We start from the raw sequence: 12,716 nt of genomic DNA, 5'->3' as shown, positions 1-12,716 counted from the left end.
GTGAAATAATTTTCACAACATGTTTTATCAGGTAGAAGCTGAAATTTATGAATATTTCACAGCATCAATTTTAACAAAATCATTGACGAAATCTTTAGCTATCATGCGGAAGAATAAATTGCAGAAGAAATCGATAAGATATTATTAATAGGTCTTTAATATCTAGGATAATAAAGAAAATTATTACCTGAAGAAGAACTCTCGCTGAGACCATACGGAAGATGAACTCTGAAGCGGTGGAAGAAGCGGTGGAACGTGGCCCTCTTTAGCATAGAAATTTAGCAACGTGTCATCAAATTTCAAAACGTGGCTAATTTGAACGAAGTTAAAAAAAATAGCGGTATCGGTTTTGAAGGAAAAGCGGCAGCGGTAAAATGAGGTGGTTTGAAGCGTTATCGGTGTATAATAATTGGACCAAAATGAACGGTTGTGTTTAAGCGATTAGATGAGTTTTTGTTTTTTATTTTTTTATATGAAAATACGTGGAAAATCAAAATTATAGGAAAATACGTGGAAAATCAAAAAATACTGTTCATCCATAGGTTTTCCTTTAGTTATAAAGGAAAGTATATATATATATATATATATATATGAGATTAATGGGTATCCTTGTCATAGGAGGGGATTTCCTCCTATGGCGCCTCTAAAATCACATGATTGAGCGACATTATGGATGATCCGCTCCGTTGAACTTGATCTACATATTCTAAAACCCCAACATATCAAGTTTGGGGTGAACCCGTCGTCGTTTGACCATTCATCCACTCGTATCAATTTTAACGGTTTTGAATGAATAGAACTTTTCACATGGCTCGATGGAGGGTCAAACGACGACGGGTTCACCCCAATACATTGCTCATACGCTCATTTAATATTTCTTGAACAGTGGTGGGGGGATAAGGTCTAATGTGGTCCCTCAATGCCCAGTATGCCCTCGTTAATTGTTTCTTGAACACTAGGGGGGTGGGGCATAAGGTGGGGGATATTATGGTCATTGAGGGATGAAATCATAAGATTCTTTAGGATTTGAGGGACTTGAGTGCAATTTCAAGATTTGAAGGACTAAAACAAAATTGTTGAAGATATAAGGGACTAATATCAAAGTAACCGAAATAAGAATCTAATAATTTGGATCTTCTCCGATTAGGTGGTAATTTGAGAGAGTCAAATTTTCTCAATCATTACCGTCTATGTCGCTTCCAATGGGTGAGAATATTTTTCTTGTAATCTTGAAAACCACTATTAAACATGAAACCTATTATAGTGACAACCACTATTTGTGATAGTGAAAAAATTTACGTGGTGTGATCTCATCCATTGAAATTGAGATGAGAGATAATGACCGAGAAAATTGGACCCTCTCTAGTTACCATCTAATTGAAGAGGATCCCAATCCAAACAGTAACGGGTAAAATTCTGTTTAAACTAGACGGATTAGGTTTTCGGTCTGTACGAAGTTCAACCCGAGTCCAGCCCGCTGATAACTACTCTATTTGATAGTTTCCTTTTTCTACTGGGACTACTAGACCGCTCCTTTTTTTTTTTTTAAAGTTCAAATCTTTCAATTAGGAAGCATGATCTTTTCCTACTCGGAGAAGGACTACTAAGTTTATATAATAGGCTGTGATTGTTTCTTTTCGCAGGTGAAAGAATTCTCTCTTAATTTCTCAATCGCGCGTTTTCTCTTGGTAGCTGAATCCATGGCGATTTACTACAGATTCAAGAGTGCTAAGCAGTTTGATTCGATTCCAGTCGAAGGGCTCTTCATCACCGTCTCCAATCTCAAACGAAAGGTTTTCGAACGCAAACGCTTGGAGAGGGGGACTGATTTCGACCTGTTAATTACCAATGCACAAACCAACGAAGGTAATTAAGCTGCATAATTTCTCCCTGATTAAGAAACACAAATAGTTCTATTTCCACCTTAATTTATTTTGTTCTAATCATGACATCATTTGCGCGTTTTTCTTTCAATTTCAGAGTACCTTGACGAAGGTTCGGCGATATTCAGGAATACTGCGGTCCTAATTCGGCGAGTCCCAGGCCTGCCTCGAAAGCCTATTATTGTTGAGCGTGCCGAGAAGCCAGCAGCATCAGGGGGCTGTATTCAGCACTCTCCTCCGTCGTGTTCGGATTCAAGAGGTGATGCTAAAAGGGCACAAGCCGAGGTTTCGAAGCCGGCCTTAACCGTGGGAGATCTGCCAGAATTATGCTGCCCGCTGTGCAAACAAGTTATGGAAAACGCCGTCTTCGCCAGAAAATGCTGTTTCAGAAGTTTCTGCGATAAATGTACGTGTACTGCAGGATGACCCTTAGCTGGCCTAGTTTAATTGTGACTTCGCGTCATGCTTTCTGTTAAGGGCACATATTGCACTCGTGCGTTCACCTATTTGTCGATCCTGTTCTATCTAGCTAGCTATAATGTTGTTCATCTGCAAAATTTTCAGGCATCCGCGAGCATGTAAGTGTCGATTCTACGTGCGAGTGTGGAGCGCCTAGAGTTTTAGCCGAGGACTTCATTCCAAATAAGACTTTACGGGACATTGTAACGTCCATGCTGGAGTCTGCAAAAAACATTAAGAGGCAGCATGACCTGAAGACGGGGGAAGAAGAAGGAGAAGATTTTGCTTTTAAGCGAAGGCGTTTGTGCTCCTCAACGAGGATGATTAGCTGCACCTAGAATTTTTTTTTTTTTTTTCCCTCCTCTCGTTTTTGTGGGTAAGAGAGGGGTATGGAATGGCTGCAGAGAGTTGTAAACAAATTGCTGATTTGCATAAAGAGCTTCGGATTTTTATTTTTATTTTTTTTTTCTTTCTAGCTTTTACTGACTTATTTCCAAATTATTATAAGACTTGTCTCAATTCCATAAAACCCTTCACTTCTCCCTTTTTCTTTCCTAATAACTGTAAAAAATTATCGGAGATTTAGTACAACTAATTGATCCGTGACCATAAATAAGTCTTTATTCAAATACATTGAGAAATGTTGTAGTAAATCTAACTCAGAATCAACTATTTCAGATATTACTTGATAATTCTATTGATTATATTTCAGATATTACTTGATATATGCATGCATATTTCCTATTAAATGATATTGCAAATGTTACTTAATAATTCTCTCTTTTGAGATCAATACGCTTGAGTCGCTTGAATAACGCTGCAATTGTTCTTTCTACAGCTCTACTCATTGATCATTTTACACATGGACTTAAAATCATATAAAAAAAGTAATATGAAAAAGTTTTACAAGAGAATTGGCTAGATATACTGAGACTCCATAAAATATTTCATGCATTTCTGATAACAAACCATTTATAACAATCTAACACAAAATTGAAAGCACCCTGGGGGTGAATAGGGTTAATGCTAATCTAATCCGATATTAATGTCAATTAAAACTTATTAACAAATATATCCTGGTAAGATTGATATATAATGAATTATTTGCAAGGATATGAAAACTAAGGGCAAATAAACATGAAATGATATAAACAAGATAGTGGACAAATGAGCAATCCAAACACAAAAAAATAATAATCACAGAGTTCGGTCCTTCCGACCTACGTCTCCATTCCCCACTCCCGGGAAGAATCCACTATCACAACGGGTTTTCAACGTTCACCCAAAACGTTTATACCTCACAATCAGTTTTCTAGCTCACCGAAAACTTTCACAATTCACACTCTTACAATCACACTCTACACCCTCTAAGTGTTGGCATAGCCCGTGTCGCCTTCCTCATGTGCTCAGATTTACTAGCTCTCCCTAGGCTTTACTACCGATGCCATCCCTCTTGGAATCGATCCCGTCTCTCATCATACACTTCTCTCGATGTACAAGTGTATTATAAAGTGTATCTCACAATTGAGCACAATAACAAATGGTTTATTATCTAATACAATATGAGAACTAAGTGTAAGCTCACTCAATCACACCCACAACCCAAATTACACAATGTGTGATAATAACTTATACTTAAGTGGTTGTGTGTGAAAGATAACAAGTAATATAAACTCAATTGAAATCTAGCTTATAAAAATGATATCCAATACTTATAAATAGCTAGAGATTGAGTTTAAGAAATCTTCTCTGAAAAACAAGAGTGAAAGAGATGAGATTGAAGCCCAAACATGAAAAGATGATCTCTTCTTCCTCTTGTGAAAATCACTTCACATAAATAAACTTGAAACCCAAACTTAAACCAAACTTAAATACCCTTAAACTTAATTTTAAAACTCTCTTAGTGGTATGGAATGTTAAATGCAATTGGGCATATATAGGGTAGAAGAAACCAGCCAAAGAAATACACAAAAACCCATTAAAACAATAAAATAAATAAAATATGGAAAATAGTCGTTACTGTACAACGGCTAGTTTGTAAGTCGACTTACGACAGGGTATAAGTCGACTTGTATGAGTTATAAGTCCACTCAACAGACAAAAACAACAAGCTGCACAACAGATCATAAGTCGACTTGTAAAATTCATAAGTCGACTTATCATATATAAGTCGACTTGCTTGGAGTATAAGTCCACTCAGCAGATGAAAATTGTATTTTTCAGAATAGTTCATAAGTCAACTAGTTACAGTACATAAGTCGACTTATAAACATGCATAGACATTGTTCATATTTGAAAACTGAGTTTTGAAGTGTCTTTAAAAATAGCAAATAAATTCTAAAAAATATAAAACTTTGGGAAATAATTCTAAACATGAAAATAAACATGCTACAAAAAGAAATTTTCAATTTTCACTTCCCAAATGAGAAATCTCTTTATTTTATAAAATAATCCAAAAACATGAAAACTTAACAACACATGTTTTTGACAAACAAACTTGCATATTCATTTTGAATGGATTAAAGAACTTAGGAAAAGATATAAAATGGTGTAATTTTGTATTTAATCCATAAACACATATTTTTGCAAATAAACATGATTTTATTGATTTTAAACTTGTTGATTAATAAAATCATCATAAGCACATATAAACATGAAAATATATTTATATACGTGTATTGAGTTTTCACGTTTATGTGGCTAAACACATTGGTTACGAAAACTAAAAATGATAAATATGAAACATGTATGTATGTATATAAATAATTAAATTTGTTTCTTATTCAAACTTGAAAACTATAAAACCAAAACGTGTATGTGTGTATAAGATTGAGCTCTAAGTATTAACACACAAGTATAAACCCTAAACTATAAAAACTATACCCAAGCAATCTTGATCTTTAATTAAGCTCGCCTTCGTAAACATGGATGAAGCTTGAACTTTAATTTTTGACTTGAATTGCGAATTGCTTCATTCCGATATTCCTTTCATCCTCCAATTGATATAATCGTGTAGGTGCAATCCAACCAACCTCCAACATGGATCTTTGTGTAGGATACCTAATATGGACATGTAAACACTCGACAATCATGTTAGGAATTGTTGGTTAAATCATCAAAACAAGATTAGAGATATAGACTCATAAACATGAGACCTAACAAGATTACAATAGTTCTATAAAAACGTTTTGAAGTAAAGATTTGTGTTGGGCATAACTTATTTCCGATCAAAGAATAAAACATGTCCTTAGCTTTCTTCTTCTTTGGAAAATATTCATAATTAATATGCCTTTTTTTACGATACTATAATGCTAATGCACTCTAAAATTTTGTGTCTTTTTATAGAGCCAAAAAGTTTAAATATGAGTCTCTAACATGTTGCTCTCAATAACATCCGCAAAAATCCACTTAGGAAAATATGGATATTCTAGACGAGGTTATGTAAATCCTATATAAAATAAATTGTCACAGACCAAGTGAATTATAATAACATTTTGGCATTCACATCCAGCGGAGTTCATTTGAAGTAAGATTTGTAATAGGGACTTAGCATCAAAGAAAAAAATTTTAATCATTTAGAGCACATGCGAAGTATATCATTAATCTCCATGTTCTAAATTTTTTCACAAGAAAATAATTCTTCATATTTTAGTTTTTTTCTATGATACAGAGAATGAGCTATAAAATTGAAATGACAATCATTAGATAATATAAAAATATGAGCAATAATATAACTAAAAGTTTATATGAATATGAGTCAGAACGCACACTAAAGTTTAATGGACATATTGGGCAAGTAAATCATATGGCAAAATCTTTGCGAATTGAATGATCAGCACCCATCTTTTAGAAGACTTCAAGATACTAATAAATAGAGATATTGTGTTAATTTATGTTTTATAACTCAAAAAACTGTAGATCACGCAGCCCACAGTCTTGGTTGAAAGGAAACAATGATAATATATTTATTTTGAGAGAGATTAGTGAGTTGATCAATCCCACAAAAAACTTTATTTTTTTTATTTTTACTCTATTTTTTTAAATTTAAATAATTCATGATATTCATACCACGTGCATTGCATGTGTAATCTCTAACATCATTGATTAGTTCAATCGCGTGCATTGCACGTGCATCTCAACTAGTTTACTTTAAAAAATAGCTGTATAAATATTATAACTCCATAATGAGTATCTATTAATTCCCGATTGTTAAATCATTACGAATTTCATTCTCAATTTTCTTGTTCAATGACCCTACAATATGAATTCCGCGATTTAATTAGAATTGGCCCGGTTTACTTTATACCTATAGACGCTCTAGGGACGTCCAATAGGTCACACACTAAAGCCGTGTCACTGATCGCTGATGGATGGTCTGAATTCTATTCTGCATGTGCGAGCAATGCGAGATAAAAAAATGGCCCTGCTTGAAAGGGGGGGGGGGGGGGGGGCATAACAATTCTGCATACGCTCATTTAATATTTCTTGACAGTGGGGGGGATAAGGTCTAATGTGGTCCTGCAGTAGCCATATGGCCCTCATTAATTGTTTATTGAACACATAAGGGGGAGACATAAGGTGGGGGGTATCTGGTGCCATTGAGGAATGAAATCATAAGCTTCTTTAGGATTTGAGGGACTTGTGGTGGTCGCATTTCAAGATTTGAAGGCTAAAACAGAATTGTTGAAGATATAAGGGGACTAATATAAAAGTAACTGAAATAATAATCTAAATAATTTGGCATCTTCTCCGATTAGGTGGTAATTTGAAGAGAGTCAAATTTTCTCAATGCATTACCGGATAGTAGAGATTTTTTATATTTATTTACCGTCATAGTCGGCTTCCCAATGGGTGAGAACATTTTTCTGTAGATCTTGAAAAAACCACTATTAAACCATGAAACCTATTATAGTTTTTACAACCAACTAATTTGTGATAGTGAAAAATTTAGCGTGGTGCTGATCTCATCGCGTTGAACTGAGATGACCGCGAAATGACGGAGAAAATTGAACGCGCTCTCTAATTACCCGTCAATAGGAGAGGATCTCAATCCGAACATAAAGGTGAAATTCTGTTTAAACTAGACAGGATTAGGTTTTCGGTCTGTAGCGAAGTTCAACCCCGAGTCCCAGCCGCTGAATGAACTACTATCTATTTGATAGTTTCGCTTTTTCTAGCTGGGACTTACTAGACCGCTCCAATTTTTTTTTATTTTTTTAAAGTTCAAATCTTTCAATTTAGAACATTATCTTAATTTCCTTACTCGGAGGAGGACTAAACTAGTTTATAATAATAGGCTAGTTGATTGTTTCTTTTCGCAGGTGAAAGAATTCTCTCTTAATTCTCATCGCGCGTTTTCTCTTGTAGCTGAATCCATGGCGATTTACTACAGATTCAAGAGTGCTAAGCAGTTTGATGTCGATTCCAGTCGAAAAGGTCCGTTCATCAGCCGTTCCAATCTCAAGCGAAGGTTTTCGAAGCGCAAACGAAAGCTGGAGAGGGGGACTCAGATTTCGACCTGTTAATTACCTATGTCACAACCAATCGAAGGTAATTAAGTCCTGCATAATTTCTCGCCTGATTAATGAAACAGCAAATTAATAGTTCTATTCCCGACCTTTATTTATATTTGTTCTAATCATGTACATCAATTTGCGCGTTTTTTCTTAATTTCAGAGTACCTTGACGAAGGTTCGGCGATATTTCAGGAATACTGCGGTCCTAATTTCGGCGAGTCCCCAGCTCGCTCGAAGCCTATGTATTGTTGAGCGTGGCGCGAGTAAGGCCAGCAGCATCATTGGTGGGCTGTATTTCACACTCTCCCCGTCGTTGTTCGATTCAAAAGAGGTGATGCGCTAAAAGGCACACGCGCGAGTTTCTGAAGCCGGCCTAACTCGTGGGAGATCTGCCAGAATTATGCTGGCCTCGCTGTGGCAATAACAAGTTATGGAAACTCCTGTCGTTCGCGCAGATATAATGCTGTTTTCAGAAGTTTCTGCGATAAATGTATCGTGTACTCGGCAGGATGACCCTTTAGCTGGCCTAGTTTAATTGTGACTTCGCGTCATTGCTTTCTCTGTTAAGGGCACATATTGGGACTCGTGCGTTCACCTAATTTGTCGACTGCCTCGTTCCTATCCTAAGCTAGCTTATAATGTTGTTGCATTCTGCAAAATTTTCAGGCATGCCGCGAGCCAAATGTAAGTGTCGATTCTACGTGGCGAGTGTGGAGCGGCCATAGAGTTTTTTAGCGAGAACTTCATTCCAAAATAAGACTTTTACGGGCACTTGAAGTCCATGCTGGAGTCTGGCAAAAAACATTAAGAGGCAGCATGACCTGAAAAACGGGGGAAGAAGAAGGAGAAGATTTTGCTTTTAAGGCGAAGGCGTTGTGCTCGGCTCAACGAGGAATTGGATTAGCTGGCACCTAGAAAGAAGGAAGAAGATTTTGCTTTATTCAAATTACATTGGGAATGTTGTAGGAATCTAACTCAGAATTCAACTATTCTCAGATGTTACTTGATAAGTTCTAGTTGATTATATTTCAGATATTACTTGATATATGCGCATGCTATATTTCTATTAAATGATATTTCAAATGTTACTTAAAATTCTCTCTTTTGCGATCAAACGCTTGAGTCGCTTGTAATAACGCTGAATTGTTCTTTCTACAGCTCTACTCATTGACTCATTTTACACATGGACTAAAATCATATAAAAAAAAGTAATATGAATAAAGTTAAGCAAAGAGAATTGGCTAGATATACTGAGAACTCCAATAAAAATATTTGCATGAGCATTTCTGATAACAAACCATTTATCAACACATGGCGGCCCGTTTGGACAGGCCTAGTCATATTTGTATTCATTTAAAACCTATGAATTCGAAACTAAGTTCTCTTCTCTAAGCTCCTCGAATCTAAATTTGAACATGAATGTTTTTTAGGTTACTATATGTTAAAACCTTAACTTGCTCTAATAAAGAAATGTCTGATCAATCATACTCCCTTTAAAAGTATGAGTTCGGAAAAATCTTTTGGTGGTCAATATTACCCTTAGTTTTTTTTAAATATTACATTGTTATCCTAATCTATTCTAATTATCTTATCTTCTTTGAATTGGTAACCAAATAATTTATTCTATTCATAATGAGAGTTAATATATTATTGGATAAAATAGATATGTTTCATATAATTCAAATCATTTACTTATTTTAATTTGTAGAGAAATCTAAAAAACATATGCCAGCCAACACAAAGTTTTTGGACTTGGTAAAAAATATTCTCTAAATTTTTTAAATTACAAAAAATACCCCTACAAATTCAAAATTTTATTAAAACATCTTGAAAATTATAAATTTTATTTATCTTAATTCAGTGAGAAATCTAAAAAATATATGCAAACCAGAAACTAAAGGTTTTTTGACTTTAGAGAAAATATCTTGTAAATTTTAAAAATTACAAAAACACCCCTAAAAATTTAAAATTTATAAAAAACATCTTGAAAATGTCAAACTCATAAACATACTAAAGACCTACAAATAAAACAAATAACCCCCAAAAATTATGGAATTTGCAATACACACTCTGAACTTTTTATAAATTACAAAATAAAATCCTTAAAATTGTAAAATTTATAAAATACTAATAATTTCTGACCTAGCAGTACATTAAAAATATAGGAATTATAAATATTCCCTACATAATTTATAATTTATATAAAACACCCATAAAGTTTTAAAAATTACAAACAAAAATTTAAAATTCAAAATTTACATAAAAAACCCTAAATTTTCAAATTCATTAGTAAATTAAAAGCATAGGAAGTATTAATAGTCTATAAATAATTTATAATCTATAGAAAAGCCTTATAAGTTTAAAAAATTACATAAAATCCTTAAAATTTATAATTTACAAAAAAACTTCATGAGAATTTCTAACCTATAGACAATAAAGTGAATATGCAAAATTACTAACAACCCCTAGAAAATTAAAATTTTGCAAAAAATATCATACACCTTTTAAAAATATAGGTTTAGAAAAAACTTTTCATGGTAAATATTACCCATAACTTTTTTTGAAAAGAACATAATTAATTGGAAAACTATTAAATTTAAATTTTATAAAAAATACCCTTAAAGTTTAGTACATTACAAAGTACCTCTCCAAAGTTTGAAAAATTTTAATGATTTTTTTGTAATTCCTTGATTTTAATATAATGTTTAATAGTTTTGTGTATTTGTAAATTACAAATTTTAGAGTGTTTTTTTACACTTTTCAAAACTTTTGAGGGTGTTTATTTTATAGTTTTCTAAATTTTTATTATGTTTTTAGTGTAATGCACATACATCAATTAATGATGATATTGAAGAATAAGTCATTCTTAAGTTTATTAAACCATAGTTAAGTGTGCACATCACTATTTCTAGACAGTATAGTTTATATATGTAAAAAATTTCAGACAATCTATATAGTGGTTAAAATGATTTTGATTTTAGTGTACTATTTTTTACAAATTATATTTAATGTGAACCTACCGTATAATTTTGACTGTAGTCATTATAATTTTAATATGTTTGATTGATTGACTATATACATATATAGACCATAGATTACTTTACTTTCTCACATGAGCTAATATTTGGTGCTTAATAATTTAAATTATTACTTTTAAATTCAATATAAAGAACAACTCTGATAACATTTGATTATTTACCTACAGCATAATATAATCTCAATTCTTATTTTTTACCGGAGATTTATTACATAGTTACGCGTATCAAATTAGTAACTAAAATAATAATTATTTATGCTTAAATTAGGATGATTGTAGTTGGTCACTCACTATGAAATTTTTATGAAGATATATACCTTATTTTCTATAGCTATTTGCACTGTCTATGTATATTTTATAAATTAGTCCCTAATTTGATATATTAAATTATTTTTCCTTTGTAAAAATTTTTTCTTTGGTTTTTAGACTATGTAATCAATACTACAAATAGCAAACTACAATGTAAAGTTAACCTATTTTGTGGAGCCCGATTACTGACTATAAGCATCGAGGTTTCCATATATATATATACTTTATAATTTATTAAAAAGAGTCATATAATCTTATATAATAAAAGTGATTTAATATTGAAATATATATACTTTATAATTTATTAAAAAGAGTCATATAATCTTATATAATAAAAGTGATTTAATATTGAATAGTAATATCATTGTAATAATATCATTATTATAATCTTATATAATAAAAGTGATTTAATATTGAATAGTAATATCATTGTAATAATATCATTATTAGAAGAAAAAATATTCATGAATTAATATGCTTTTTACGATATATAAGCTATGCACTCTAAATTCTTGTGTCTTTTATAGAGCCAAAAAGTTTAAATATGAGTCTCTAACATGTTGCTCTCATAACAGCAAAATCCACTTAGGAAATATGGATATTCTAGACGAGTTATGTATCCTATATAAAATACAATTGTCACAGACAAGTGAATTATAATAACATTTTGCATTCACATCATTTGAAGTAAGATTTGATAGGGACCTTGCATCAAAGAAAAAAATTTTAATATTTAGAGCACATGGCGAAGTATATCATAATCTCCATGTTCTAATTTTTTTCACAAGAAAATAATTCTTCATAATTTTAGTTTTTTTCTATGATACAGAGAATGAGCTATAAAATTGAATGACAATATTAGATAATATAAATATGAGCAAAATATCAACTAAAAGTTTATATGAATATGAGTCAAACCACAACTAAAAGTTTAATGGACATATTGCAAGTAAATTCATATGCAAAAATCTTTTGCGAATTGAATGATCACCCATCTTTTAAAGACTTCAAGATACTAATAAATAGAGATATTGTGTTAAATTAATATGTTTATAACTCAAAAATAGTAGATCACGCAGCCACAGTCTTGGTTGAAGGAAACAATGATAATATTTTATTTGAGAGAGATTAGTGAGTTGATCAATCCCACAAAAAACTTTATTTTTTTATTTTTACTCTATTTTTTTAATTTAAATAATCATGATATTCAACCACGTGCATTGCATGTGTATCTCAACTCATGATATTCAACCGCGTGCATTGCACGTGCATCTCAACTAGTTTATTTAAAAATAGCTGTATAAATATATAACTCCATAATGAGTATCTATTAATTCCCTTGTTAACTTACATTTCATCTCAATTTTCTTGGTCAATGACCCTACAATTGAATTTCCCCGATTTAATTAGAATTGCCCGGTTACTAACTATAGACCCTAGGGACGGTCCAATAGGTCACACGTCAAAGCCGTGTCACTTCCTGATGGATGGTCTGAATTCTATTCTCATGTG

The 12,716-nt window shown here is 32.4% G+C and overlaps 1 protein-coding gene across 1 annotated transcript; it reads left to right on the top strand.

Moving 5' to 3' along the window:
• On the top strand, nt 1,611–2,766 carry LOC109829260 (E3 ubiquitin ligase PARAQUAT TOLERANCE 3-like). Its single transcript, XM_020396443.1, has 3 exons — nt 1,611–1,866; nt 1,981–2,289; nt 2,448–2,766. Exons 1-3 carry the CDS (start codon nt 1,701–1,703, stop codon nt 2,678–2,680), a joined length of 708 nt encoding a protein of 235 aa, XP_020252032.1. The 5' UTR covers nt 1,611–1,700; the 3' UTR covers nt 2,681–2,766.

This window comes from Asparagus officinalis, chromosome 1 (assembly GCF_001876935.1).
Source record: "Asparagus officinalis chromosome 1, Aspof.V1, whole genome shotgun sequence".
NCBI lineage: Eukaryota > Viridiplantae > Streptophyta > Magnoliopsida > Asparagales > Asparagaceae > Asparagus > Asparagus officinalis.
This window is presented reverse-complemented; position numbering and strand designations above follow the sequence as displayed.

Excerpts from the sequence above, each read along its gene's own strand:
- LOC109829260 (XM_020396443.1), top strand. The coding sequence starts at position 1,701 with ATGGCGATTTACTACAGATTCAAGAGTGCTAAGCAGTTTGATTCGATT. Across the intron at positions 1,867-1,980 it reads CAATGCACAAACCAACGAAG|AGTACCTTGACGAAGGTTCG; the intron begins GTAATTAAGCTG and ends TTTCAATTTCAG. Across the intron at positions 2,290-2,447 it reads CAGAAGTTTCTGCGATAAAT|GCATCCGCGAGCATGTAAGT; the intron begins GTACGTGTACTG and ends CAAAATTTTCAG.